Here is a 12,711-nt window from a genome sequence, read left to right on the forward strand (position 1 = left end):
TGATATCTAAATCAAACGCCCCAGTTGTACAATGGCAGCAGAACAAGGGCAAACTGTTCTTTCCATGCCCAATGTTACAAGAGTAGAATTTTGCCCTTATGATGGGTTATTGTATTGTTTGTGCTCGTTACCTGGAGCTTCAGTTTCTGGAAGCACACCTTGGCTCTCTAAAGGAGATATTGTAGGAACAAACAGGTCCACTTCACTGAGCAGCCCTGGGCTATTTCAGGTAACAAATATTGCACTTAATTGCCAGAACTGAAGTGCTCCTGTTTCCTCCTGACACTCTTTTCAATATCTTCATGGCTGCATTATTATTTATGTCAATTCACACTGTGGCATTATAATTACAAAGAAAACCTGGGTAGAATAAGAAAATGATGTTGATGATTTGGAAGGGTGTTTCTTCAATTCAGACTTGGAAGTGCTGTCCCCAGTGCGGTGTAAGATAGCACTCTGCCTTGTGAAGTTACCAAGCAGCATGGTGGCCCTGTGCTGTTACTGAAGGTGTAATCGTACATTTAACCCTGGTCATTTGCAGCTTGGTCTGCATGAGACAAGCTGACCAGAGCTGTGCTGGCCAAGCACATTTCAGAAACTGTAGGTGGTGATGGTGGTTTTCTCAGAAGCATCTGGTCAGTCACTTTGCTCCTGTGGAGTTACACATCTGACTTCCTCAGGCTACAAAATTTGCTCTTGTCATCTTTGAGCACTTGCACATAGTTGCACATCTTTGTATTCTGAACTGAATTATTATGTTCCTACACCTCTAAATCTATTTTTTTCCTAAAATTTCTGCCTTCGTTCTTCATCTTTTAACTTTCTGTCTGGTGATTGTGAGAACAATGCTTGCATTTTGGTGGTGGTAGGATTTATGGGGGTTTAGAGGTGGCTAGAGTACTTTGAAAAATTTGGTGTGCCTTTATATCTTTGAAAAGGTAATAATAGGTGCATAGTGGAGAGATCTAAATGGTTTGATTGCATCTTTCCCTCAATAATATAGTGGCATTTAAAGTTTATACAGGATGATATTAGTGTTAGTGTATCCATAGTGTTTTCTTAATCTATATAAGTTTTACCATGAAAAGGTATTTCCAAGATTTCAGTTAGTGTTTCCAGCATATTGTGGTGACTGAGGAATGAGCTAATTTCTGTTGTTGTGCTCTATCTATGAAGAGGAGAAAGAAAGAGGAGCTAATTTGTGTTTTTCTTGTTGGTTGTCAAGCTCTAGAAAGATTGTGGAGTCAAGAGAGACTGCTGCTACCCACTTATGTTGCATCAGATCTCATACTATTTTTTAACATCTCTGCAGCGGGTGGCAAAGAATATGGAGAGAAGGAAAAAGAAGAAGAAGATCAAAATTTCAGTGAGCAATAAGGTTCTGACGCTGACATCCCAGGAGCTCTGATTGTCATGCTGGAAACAGCTGTGTGTTCCTGGACTCAGCAGCACAGGGGTGGTGGGCACCATGGGGCAGTGAGAAGGAATTAATGCTGCACTTTTGCAGGAATCTTCAGTTACACACACTAAACATTATCCTGATGGTAAAGGACAATATTTCATCTTTTTCATTGTGCTCTTAGGACCTGGCATCAGCAGTGAAATGTTCATGGGGTAGTTAAAGACCCTCACGCTACAGGCCTCCTATGCTGTGAGGATATGTGTTAAGGAAATGATAACTAATGGCTTGAAAGTCAGGGTTTAGATGTCCAATTTATTGCTCTGTGATTTGTTGTGTGAATGTGGGAAGTCATTTAATTTCACTGTGATTTAATTTATAATTTTGTAAAAAAAAAATGCTAACTGCTTGTGTCACAGATGAGCAACTAGGTTTAGATTGCGTTCACCAGTGTAAAAGCAATCTGGCAGAGACATGTATTAGCTCAACTAAACTAACTGTCTTTAACAGGACTATTTTACTCTAACAGTTGCAGTAGTCAAGTGTATTAGTATTTATAGTGTATCTAACTTACATTGGTATTTGTAGCACTCCAGATATGGCATTATGAAGTTCAGGTTAAATGAACCATAGCACTGGGATTTGTAGGCTTTGCTGAACTGCGTGGATGTGTGGTGTTTGGACTTGAGCTTGCTAATTCAGGAGTGGCTTAAGTGCTTTTTACATTGCAATTACTGAAGTGATTTGTGTGTAATTTGCATCTGAAAAGGCTGTGTGCTGTTATGATAAACAGCAGGGCAGTGAAATCACAGTATATTGCATCACGTCCTTGAAGTAGGTGGGGTACAACCAGTTGTGTTCATTTGCACCAAGGGTATTTCATGGTGCCACATCTTCAAGGACACCTGTGCTTTTGGTAGCAAATTTCCTATTTTATTTGATTGCAAGGGTACTTGCAATTTTCCATCATCTTGAGAATGAACAACCGGCAAGAACTCTCAGCACTTTGGGGCATTTTAAATGAGATTATGTAGTCACTGATCAATGCAGGGCTGGATTGCTTCTGTGAACTTGCATAAGATTGCTTGAAGGGAACTTCATTTCAGCAACCTCTATGGGGAACAGGGAGTTTAGGTGGAGTAAATTTGAATTTGGAATCTAACAAGCACTGAGGCCGGTGTTTTGTTTGTTTAGTTTTTTTTAAATTTTATCATTTTCTTACCAGTCTGTATTAGAGCATCCATTATTTTGTGCATCTCCTCATTCAGTTTTATATTTGAATCAATTTTCTTCAGTTGTTTTCAGCTTACTGGATACAATGTAAAATACAAAGGGCAGCCCCTGCCCCAGAATGTAGCTTACTGAAATTGCAATTAGCGTTTCCTAGGGTGTGTAAAGGCAAGGCACTTTCAGAGATGGTGTATTTGATGGACCAGCTTCAAAGAACAGGAAGCTCTTAGCACACCTTAACTGATCCAGTAGAAGATTTATATTGGAGAATAGATTAGGAGTCTACCCTCAAGCTCTGTATTATCAGCACAGTTACCCATTTTCCACAGGGAATGATTCTGGACAATAAGTTGGCATTGTTGCAAAACAACAAAGTGCAGCTTCAGCTTTGTAGCTGCTGCTCCTTGCAGGCTGATAGTGCTGAATAATTACTGCTGTAGTTTGGGATCACCAATTCACATGAAGTTCAAAGTTGATCTATAACTATCTCATTGCATTTCTAAATTTATATAGCCCTGGCACTTGCTTTAGTAAAATATTCAGCATATACTTGCTATCACATTCTTTGTAGCTATCCTTGGTAACAGCATGTTGGCTCACAGCCTTTCCAAGAGGCCTTGTGCTCACAGCAGTATTATTTTATTGGAAGGGAAATTGATTACTGGTGAACGCTGCATTTTTTTTCTGAATTCTTTGGAAGAGGAGTGGATGTATTGGAAGCAGTTTCTTCTTGCTGTAACATAATTCTGGTCCATTAAAAGTAAATGTAAAATGCAAGTGCCCATTTTAACAATTGATTTCGTAAAGGGAAAAAATTGCCTGGTTTACCAGCAATTTGTATGTCAACATTCACCACAATCCATCTCCATTCCATTTTTTCTTCTGGTTATCTTGGGAAGTCAGGACCTAGTCAAAGTTGGATGCCAAAAATTACCTTATATTGACTTCCAACCCTATGTTTCCTGGATGTAACATCCAGATCCAGACAGTATTTTCAGCATTCTAGAATAGCTAAGAATATGTGCAGATTTAGAAATACATAAAATCAAAATGGAGTGTGTGGAAAACTGGGAAACGGGGAGGAAAGTAATTCACTTCTATCAAGAAATGGTGGTCTGCCTCAGTCACTTGGCAGGTGCTGATCAAGAAGCAGTCTGATCACCTGCCAAGTGACTGAGGCAGATCAACAGTGGCTCACACAAATGGAACAACTGGAACTCTCCATCCTGAGTGCTGTCTGTTAGTAACAGCATGAGCACTACCACAGGTGTCTCAGATGGAGAGAAAATTGCTCAAGACCATGGAGAGCACCCTTTTGGAGGTGGTACGAGGCCTTGGTGATCCCTAGTTAACAATATTCTGCTTAGACCACTAAACCATTAATATTTACCTTTTTTTTCTTAACGGATGTACGTGATTTGGAACAGCAAGTGATTGGTGAGAAGTACATACAGGCATCTGCGCATTAGATTACTCAGGGGCTGAGTTTAAAGTTGTGTGTATCTGCAGGAAGCCAAGTGACTTGGAGTGACTCATGTGAGAGCTAGTTTTGTCTAAAAGATGGCTGTGTTCATATTGCATATTCTTGGCCAGAGGGGTCTCAGACCTCTGGCCCTTAGCTGGTACCTCTGTGGCCTGAAGATGCAGTGATTGTTGTGGATGGTTTTATTTTCAAGCATAATGTTAAAAAAAAAGTGAGATTGTCCTGCAGCCCACCAGAAGGATGAGGTTATGCATTGTAGGACTTGGGACATGTTGGGAAGCTGTGGGGTGTTGCAGAACCTATTGGTAGACTGATGCAGGCATGGATAAGAGGTAGGAACCCCAGCCTTGTGTGAGATGATCCGTGCTGACTCTTGAGAGCAAGTGCTGATGGTGGAGAACTGTGTTCCCAACTGTGCGTCTGCTTAGGTTTGGAGCTCTACAAAAGAGAGCATGGGAGCAAAGCAGCAATTAAACACTGTGGGTGATCAGGAGCCCAGAGCTTGCTCCCTGCTCTAGTACTGTGTGGAAATGCAGACATACCTGGAGGATGTTCTGAGGCAAGTTTTCCACAGGTGAAGCACTTAGTTATGGAAGGGCACTGCACCTTTAGGAAATGTCTGTAAGAGCAGTAGAAATGGGAAATCCTAGCTTTCATCAGGATCCCGGTTTCCCTAAAAAGAGGAAAAAGGGGGTGTCCTGGAACTGTGTCCTCTCTTCCTGCTCTCTCAGACTGAGGTAAAAGCATTTTGGCTTGTTCCCTGGCCTAGATGTGTGCCCATCCTTCACCCTGCCAGTTGTAGAGTGAGAAAAGTGTTGAGCCCCTGTGCTTCAGCACGGAGCTCCCTCTGAGCTTGTACCTTAGAGAGAGGAGGAATGGGGTCCCTTAGAGCCCTTGAATTCACCCAGTGTGAGCAAAACTGCTTTCCCACAAAGAGGAATTTGGCAAAAATTTGAACATTAAGTGCTGCTGCTGGAAGTGTTTATACTTTATTCCCTAAAAAAAGCAACAGACTGAGTATTGTTGATAGTACTGCAATGCTCACCACTTGCAGGGAGGGGCAGAAGGTCTGGGATGATTTCTACTAGGAAGCTACTTTTGGAGTAACTTCAGTTACAATTTGATGTCCAAAAGAAAGGATTGAAGGATTTTTAGGTGCTTTGGGAGTTATACTTCCCTGTAAGCAGACTTCCCTCTCTGCCCCTCTAGTGCAGGGGAGCAGTGCCATGAAGGAGGAGCAGAGGTGAATTGTGCAGGGCTTGGACTGAGCTACACCACTGAAAAGCAGAGGATATCCCAGGTAGGTCCTGGGGATCTACTGGCCAGTGTATTCACCTTGGCCAATAGGATCAGCTTAATGATAGGCTGTATGTTGCCTTCCAGTACACACAACTTGCATGGCATACCCAAGTCCTGGTTTAATGAAGTAATAATTAACCAGAAAAAGAATATGAAGATGAGTATTTCTTCCCATTGCAATTTTAGAAAGATTTATGTAATGGATGTGAAATATCAACTTAATATTAATGGACATTAATTGAATTCAGTGTGATTTTTCCTTCTGTCTCTTCCCTCCTGTCACCTAATAATGACCTGTTTGATCTAAATATTCTAGCAGATCAGGTAGAGATTTTTCCTGTTAGGTAATAATGAGTTCTGAAAGGCATGTGGTTATATGATTTCTCAGGCATATGAAAAGTTGTGTAGTCTAGTTGTATTTCACAAATTAGAAAAAAATTACCTAGGTATTCATGATATGAAATTGTAATTTAATCTATGATTGTGTGCTAAACCACTGAATCTCTCATAATTTGATATTAACGCTATGTGTCAATTATAAGCTGCCCTTGAAAGATATAATTACGTAGCATAAAGGCAATTTTCACATATTGTTACCCAAAATTATATTCTAGTTTAACAGTCCTGATATATATCTCCATGGGAATTCATTTAGCTGATTCTGTTTTCTCTGCTTCAGTTTTCCCCTATTTAAAAAAACTATCTTATTTTATCTCACATATGCAAGAAATTTTTTGCGCCGCGAATTTTGTATATTAACTTTACAATTTATTTATTATGATGCAGAATAGGAGTCGACATATGACCTTGTATTATTTTGTTAAATCCAGGTAATATTTTCAAGGAATAGTTTTGCAGGATTTCTTCTAATGTACTTCTTTCTTTCTCTATTATGTAAAAAACCCCAGAGTGCATAAGGACTCCTAGATGTGTTAATTTCTATGGAACACATGGGGGTTTGTGTCTGTAAGAGGTTTCTTACAGCAGTCTTGTTTCCAGTGGTCTTTTCTGACAGCAATCAAGGTGTTTGAGAACACTAAGGGGAATCTCCTAATTTACTGTTCAGATGCTTTCATTGAACTTACACATACACAGAGATTAACTGCTGACCGTATTTGTGGATTAAAATGTAAAGGTGGTTTTCTTTGAAATTTTCTAGTTACAGTTCTGTATGAGAAACTCTAAAAAGGTAAACTAGAAAAAAATATTTTCTTGATTTTCAGAGCATACTTTTAATTGGTTATTCCACCTTAAAGTTCACTCATCCTTTCATGACATATGGGAGCCTTATCTCTTTGCAGCTTCTGGTTTTTGGAGAGTGAGGAGCCTGATCAGATAAGAGCGAGAGAGAGAACTCTTACTGTGATTCAGTGCATTTTGTCAGCAGCTGCCTGTCTAATCCAGTGTGCTTATGTTTCTTAGGGGAAAAGCAGAAGTGTTCTATAATAAAGAATAAAACATAAAAAGGAAAAAAAATCAGTGAGAGGAGAATGCACCCTCTCTTTTTAGCATATTTTTGGTAATATTTTTCAAAGGCTTAATAGACCATCTATTAAGAAGTTAAAGACTGCTGATTTTGTTCTTGTGTATGGCAGAGTGAGAGAATGGTTAGCACAAATGGTTTTCAATTTTTATCACTTTTGGTGCTGAGGAGTCCAGATTGCTGCAAGCATGGCTATTGTCAGAAAAACAGCTGTGGGAAAACAGAATCTTTGAACATGATATTTGAAATTTAGAGATTATTTATTTCTTTGAAGACATGCATTTGGATTTAGATTGCTGGTGTGTGGCTTCAGGCTGGGATGAGTTAGCCCTGGTAGTACAGCAAACTGCCCAAAGGAGGGAGGAGCTGACAGCACTCTTCAGATGGTAAATGGTGAGGTTCTTAGCTGGAGGCTGTCTTAATTAAGCTAGAGGCTTATTTTAAAAAAACAACAAAACAACCTACATAAAATCTTTGTTTTCACTCTTCTCAGCTAAGTGTAGCTGAAATCTCTTTATAAGGCTAAGCTGGATTCACTTCTGGCTGATATATCACAAGCATGTGCTTAGAGAAAGATTCAGAGGACTAACTGTTTTCAGGCTGTGTAGTGTTGTAAGGTTGACTTCCTACTTGCATCTGGAGTAGACTGGGATGACAGTGAGGAAAAAATTGTGTAGGTTTTTTTTGTTTGTTTCTTGAGAGAGGACTGCGTGAATGATATGTGGACTTTTGTACACTTTTACATTATTAAAGGGTTGCAAATGCAGCAGGTTAACATTTTAGTAAGGTAGAAAAGCTGTACTTTGACTGTGGGCAGTCTCATTTGTGTTTGCAGCAGGCAGCTCTCTGGAGAAGGATATGGAGATCCTGGTGGACAAGCTGCCCATGAGCCTGAAGTGCCCTTGTGACCAAGAAGGACAATGGCATCCTGAGCTGCATCAGGAAGAGCACTGCCAGCAGGTCCAGGGAGCTGATCCTGCCCCTCTGCTCAGCCCTGGTGAGGCCACATCTGGAGTGCTGTGTTCAGTTATGGACTCCTCAGAACAAGAGAGACATGAAGCTCCTGGAGCAAGGCCAGCAAAGGGCTGTGAAGATGGAGGGTGCTGGGGCATCTCTTTTGTGAGGAAAGGCTGAGGGAGCCAGGCCTGTTCAGCCTCAAGAAGAGACAACTGAGAGAGGACCTTATCAGTGTGTTTAAGTATCTGAAGGGAGGGTATCAAGGAGGTGGAGCCAGGCTCTTCTCTGGGGTGCCAAAGCAATAGGACAAGAGGCAATGGGCAGAAACTGATGCATTGGAAGCTCCACCTGAACATGAGGAAGAACTTCTTTACCGTGCACATTGGAACAGTTGCCTGCAGAGGTTGCAGAGTCTCTCTCAATTTTGGAGATCCTCAAAAGCTGTCTGTACTCAATCCTGAGTAAATGCAGTAGGGAGCCCTGTGTGAGAAGGAAGGTTGGACCAGATGACCTCCAGTGGTTTCTTTCAACACCAGCCATTCAGTGGTTCTGTGAAGCAGTCCTGCATCACTGGGTGCTAAACTCCCATATGTTAAAAAGCACAGGTGTAGTGGAATTCATGGGACCCAGCATTGCTGTGCTTTCGCCTTGAAGAGCCAAGAACATGCCCGTGTCATATCGCTGTCTTATTTTGTCAGTAGTTTTTTCTTGTAGAATACCAGTGAGAAAGATTTCTGTGCTTTTAAAAAGGGTATAAAGGAAAGAGAAAAAACTTGGAGAATAGTCAGATTCCTCACAGTTCCTCAGGGGCCCTGGCTTGACCTGCTGAGGCTCATCACAACAGCAGCAGTGCCTGGACTGTGTGGAGGGGATGCCCACACTTGTCTCTGCTTCACACTGCACCTCAGTCCTGCCTTGTCTCCAGCCTTGTTCTCTGAGATGTCCATCCTGCTGTCACTCTTACAAAGGTGGCTCTGCTCCTGCTGTTCCTGGCTGAAATCTAGCAGCAGATGCTGGGCACTCATGGGAATCACTTTTGCAAATTTGACTTCCAGCAAGAGATTGGTTCACTTGTATCGATTACCTTATGTAGATGTTGTGTAGATCTATGTGTTAGGCTTGTGTAGATCTTCAAAGTTAGTGGCTCCCTCAATGTCGCTGTGAACAGCATGCCAGCTACTACTGCATGTTGTACATGATGTTATAGTCTTGTTGTACTGGAGCAGATGAAACGCTTCAAGAAGTGCTATGGGGAAAATCTGGAAGTACCAAAAAAAGATCAAGTGAGCTGACAGTATAACAAGAACAACAGAATTTGTAAATGTGGACATTCAAAGTGAATAATGCAATGAGTGAAGCACAGCTAAGTAATGCTGAAGAGGGTTTTACAGTTAGAAACTGTAATTTTGTTCTTTTAAGAGCATTTCTGAATTGCAGTTGTTGCAATTGTTTTCTTTTAAAGCATGCATGTGAAATCTCATGTAATATAAGTGGTGAATGTGGTCTTTATTTACTGCAGGTGAAGCTGAAACTTGTGTGACTTGACATATGCTTTCAACTCTGCTTTGTAATTGCCTTTAGAAAGTTACATAAAATCTCAACCCAGTTCCTGCTCCATTCAATTGAGTGATGATAACCTAGAGCCTAATTCTTCAGTGCCTTGAAATCATGACCAAGAAGTATTGTGAAAATGCACATTTGTGTAAATAATTTGAAGTGCTATAATTTGAAAATGCTTTACCATTCATCCTTTGTGCTGTTTAATTGTTTCTGCATCTAATAATTTTCTTAGAGAATTTATTTCATTTCCTCTTTAGCTCACAACCTGGCACAATTGTGTAGTGTTTGGGCTTCTAGGAAGACATGAGGTTTAGTAGGGGTTTAAATAAATTTATATTATTTAAATTTAAATGAGTCTCTAAATTGGTCTGAACATGCATTTAAAGGGTGATCTATATATATTGTTCAACCCAACTTTGAACTGTATTACTGAATTTCCAAATTGGTATATGCATGTACATATGCATTTGTGCCCACTTGTGTGTGCATGTCAATGCATACCTGATAAAAGAAAAAAATTAATGTCTCTGGATTGGTGTAGATTATTTAACTTTTGTTTCATGGATGTTTTCTTAAAGGGGATATGTCAGCTGCTTCTGGCTCTAGTGATGGATGCCATGTTGCTGCAGTAGCCTTTTCTCTGCTGGGGAAGGACAGAGCTGGAATATGGTCTGAGCCTGTCTGATTCTAGGGCTCTTGACTTGTCCTTGAGAGCTGATAACTGACAGCTAGAATGGCTCAGGGATGTATTATACATATAATTGTGTCCTATGTATGTATATTATATGCTAGGGCACGTTGTTGCCTGTGGCAATGTGAAAGGGGGTAAAGGAAGGAGTAGGAAAGAATCTTTTTTAAAATGATGAGCTGTGTTTTAGAAATTAATGTATAGGTTATGCTCATGTGAACATAGATTTTTTTTTTTTTTTAGTTCTCAGTTTTTAATGAAATATGTTGAGATGGGATATTTCAGTACTTTCAATGTTAAAGAAATTGAACTTGTCAGATAGTTTTAATGCCAATGTCTGTACAAGGCAATGTTACTTTTTAGGCCAGGAAAGGTCATCACATGGCTCCACAGCAGCCTCTAATTTAAATGCTACTTGTCAAATGTGCTGGTGGAAGAAAAACTTAAAATATAGCATTTCACTCTGCACCAGGACCCTTTTTTCTTTTTTTTTTTTTAATAATGCTTTGGCCTCAAGGGTGGCATGACCTGGAGGAGATGAGGCAGTGGTCCCAGTTCTGTGCTTCTGGAAGACAGGAGTATTACGTGTGATTGTCTGCCTGTACCCTGTTGCCTCTTGCTGGCTGTGTCATGACAAGAGGCGAGGGAAGCTGTTTACCCTGAGCAAGCAGTTGTGCCTCCCTGGTTCTTGGCTGCTGCGTCGGGGCTGTGGAGAGCTGGAAGGGGCTTGCAGTGTCTGCAGGTGAGAACCTGCAGTCAGTGTGCCTGACAGGCTGCTGCACCTGCCTGGCACAGTGGGGTCTCGCTCTGCCCCACAGCAAGGTGCCTTCGCTTTTTCTTTGTGGTTACCTCAAAGCTTCTAGAACAGTACAGGCTGTTTGTGCTCTATAGCGAGGAAGGGAAGTGTGTGAAGTATTAATTAGATATTCTTCTGTTGAATAAGGGCTTGTGATACAACTTCAGGACTGTGGGAGAAGTGCGTGCATGTGATGACCCAAACCACAGCTGTGCGTGACTTGGTGATCCTTGTTCTTGGGGTGTTATCCCATAAACCAGTCAGTTCTGACGCAGTGTGATAAAATCCTGCATAGGGTGAAGACAGGAGTGTGATTCCCTCTGTACCATCCTCGTATGTCTGCCTGGGAGGCAGTTGCATGTCCTTACCATGGTCCATTGCAGCCTGGAGTGATGCTGAGTTTTGCTCCTGTCCTTGCAGGCTGAGCGACGAGAGGCAAACATGGCCCAAGCACCCCCTGATCCGAGCAGTGCGGAAACTGCTGACCCAGAGGAGAGTTCTCCAAACATGATAGTCTACAGAAAGGTAAGGATTGTGACTTGTGGCAAAAATCCCTTCTCTGTGTGATTGGCTTATAAAAGAATCCCATGCCCCTTTTGAAGTCAGAGGTACATTTGACTGCTTGGATGCATAGCTGAAAGCCTTTCAGGAAAGTGAGTGTTTCAAACTATAGCATTTGAGAGCTTGGAAGTTGAATTCTGTTCAGTGGAAGCACTTGAGCTTGTTACTGTGAAATATTTGATGACAAGCTAATAACTTGAAATTTGTAACTTTTTGTCATATGACTTTAGGTAATGGTTCAAGTTTACTGCAGCTAGCTAAAAGAAGTGTACATATCTTCCAAGTTCTGTCATACTAAGCATAAAGCAGCCTCCATACAGCAGTCTTTTGGTACTTTTTTCCCCCTATATTCATATTGTGTTTCTTTTTCAATAATTAGCACTTTGATTCTTTATATGTCATTTTTCTTACTTCCCATGCCTTGCTTAACTTAAAAAAGAGTGTTTTCTCAAGTGCTAGGGAAAAATGAATTAGACAAAGGTGAAACAACAGCAATGTATGGTGTTAAAGAGCATTTTTTCACCATGATAATATGTCTTATTCTGAAGTACTTTGGAGGTAGCATAAAAGATGAAGGAAAGCTATCTATTGACCCATTTGCAAAGGCATTGTTTTATTTTGGGGTAAGTGTATCCTTCATCTTTGAAATTTAGTATTTTTTTTTAGTTTAATGAAATAATGTAAATACATTTTATTTAGCCTGCAAAATATTTCTTATGTAGTGTGCAGAAGTTCTGTATGACTCTGACAGAAATTTCTTGCACAGCTTAAATAAGCAACCATTCTGATAACTTAAGAGCTACACTGCTCTTGTGTAGTATGATCCTGGGTAATATTACTGAAATGTGTTGGAGGCACATAGTTATGTCTTCTGCTTGCTTGACTGCAATCTTGATGACTTTCATATGCTGAGAAAATAATTTAGGTTTCTTATGGAGCATGAGTTGTTTCAAGTGTTACTTTTTGATATCCATAATTTTGGTTTAGTTGTTGTGTATTTGGTTTGGAATCTGGAATTGTTAACATGGGAAAAATTTCTGGGAAATGTGTGGGCTTGTTTGTTTTGAATGTGTTATGAACACACTTTGGCTGCTAATTTGGAAGTAGCACTAGTCGGTTAGTCGGATTATTTTTTTTTCCAACCTGTTTGCTGAGAAGTCCAACACCCCATGGGCTGAAGTAGATACAAGGTGTGAAGGAAATGTCTGGTTGCATGATCTAGAATTAGGACATTAAATCTGTGACTCTGCAGAGA

The 12,711-nt window shown here is 40.5% G+C and overlaps 1 protein-coding gene across 4 annotated transcripts in view; it reads left to right on the forward strand.

The window, feature by feature from the left end:
* The window catches only part of RGS6 (regulator of G protein signaling 6), a 247,461-nt gene that overhangs the window by 2,727 nt on the left and 232,023 nt on the right, over positions 1 to 12,711 (forward strand). For 3 of the 4 annotated variants that reach the window (XM_058027327.1, XM_058027328.1, XM_058027326.1), the window contains one exon: positions 11,316 to 11,420. In XM_058027327.1, the coding sequence (XP_057883310.1) occupies positions 11,337 to 11,420 (84 nt within the window). In that variant the 5' untranslated portion in view covers positions 11,316 to 11,336. Of the gene's footprint in view, positions 1 to 11,315; positions 11,421 to 12,711 lie in introns of those variants that run through there. The other variant, XM_058027329.1, reaches the window with a different exon arrangement.

The sequence above is a fragment of the Melospiza georgiana genome, chromosome 6 (assembly GCF_028018845.1).
Source record: "Melospiza georgiana isolate bMelGeo1 chromosome 6, bMelGeo1.pri, whole genome shotgun sequence".
In the NCBI taxonomy this organism is placed as follows: domain Eukaryota; kingdom Metazoa; phylum Chordata; class Aves; order Passeriformes; family Passerellidae; genus Melospiza; species Melospiza georgiana.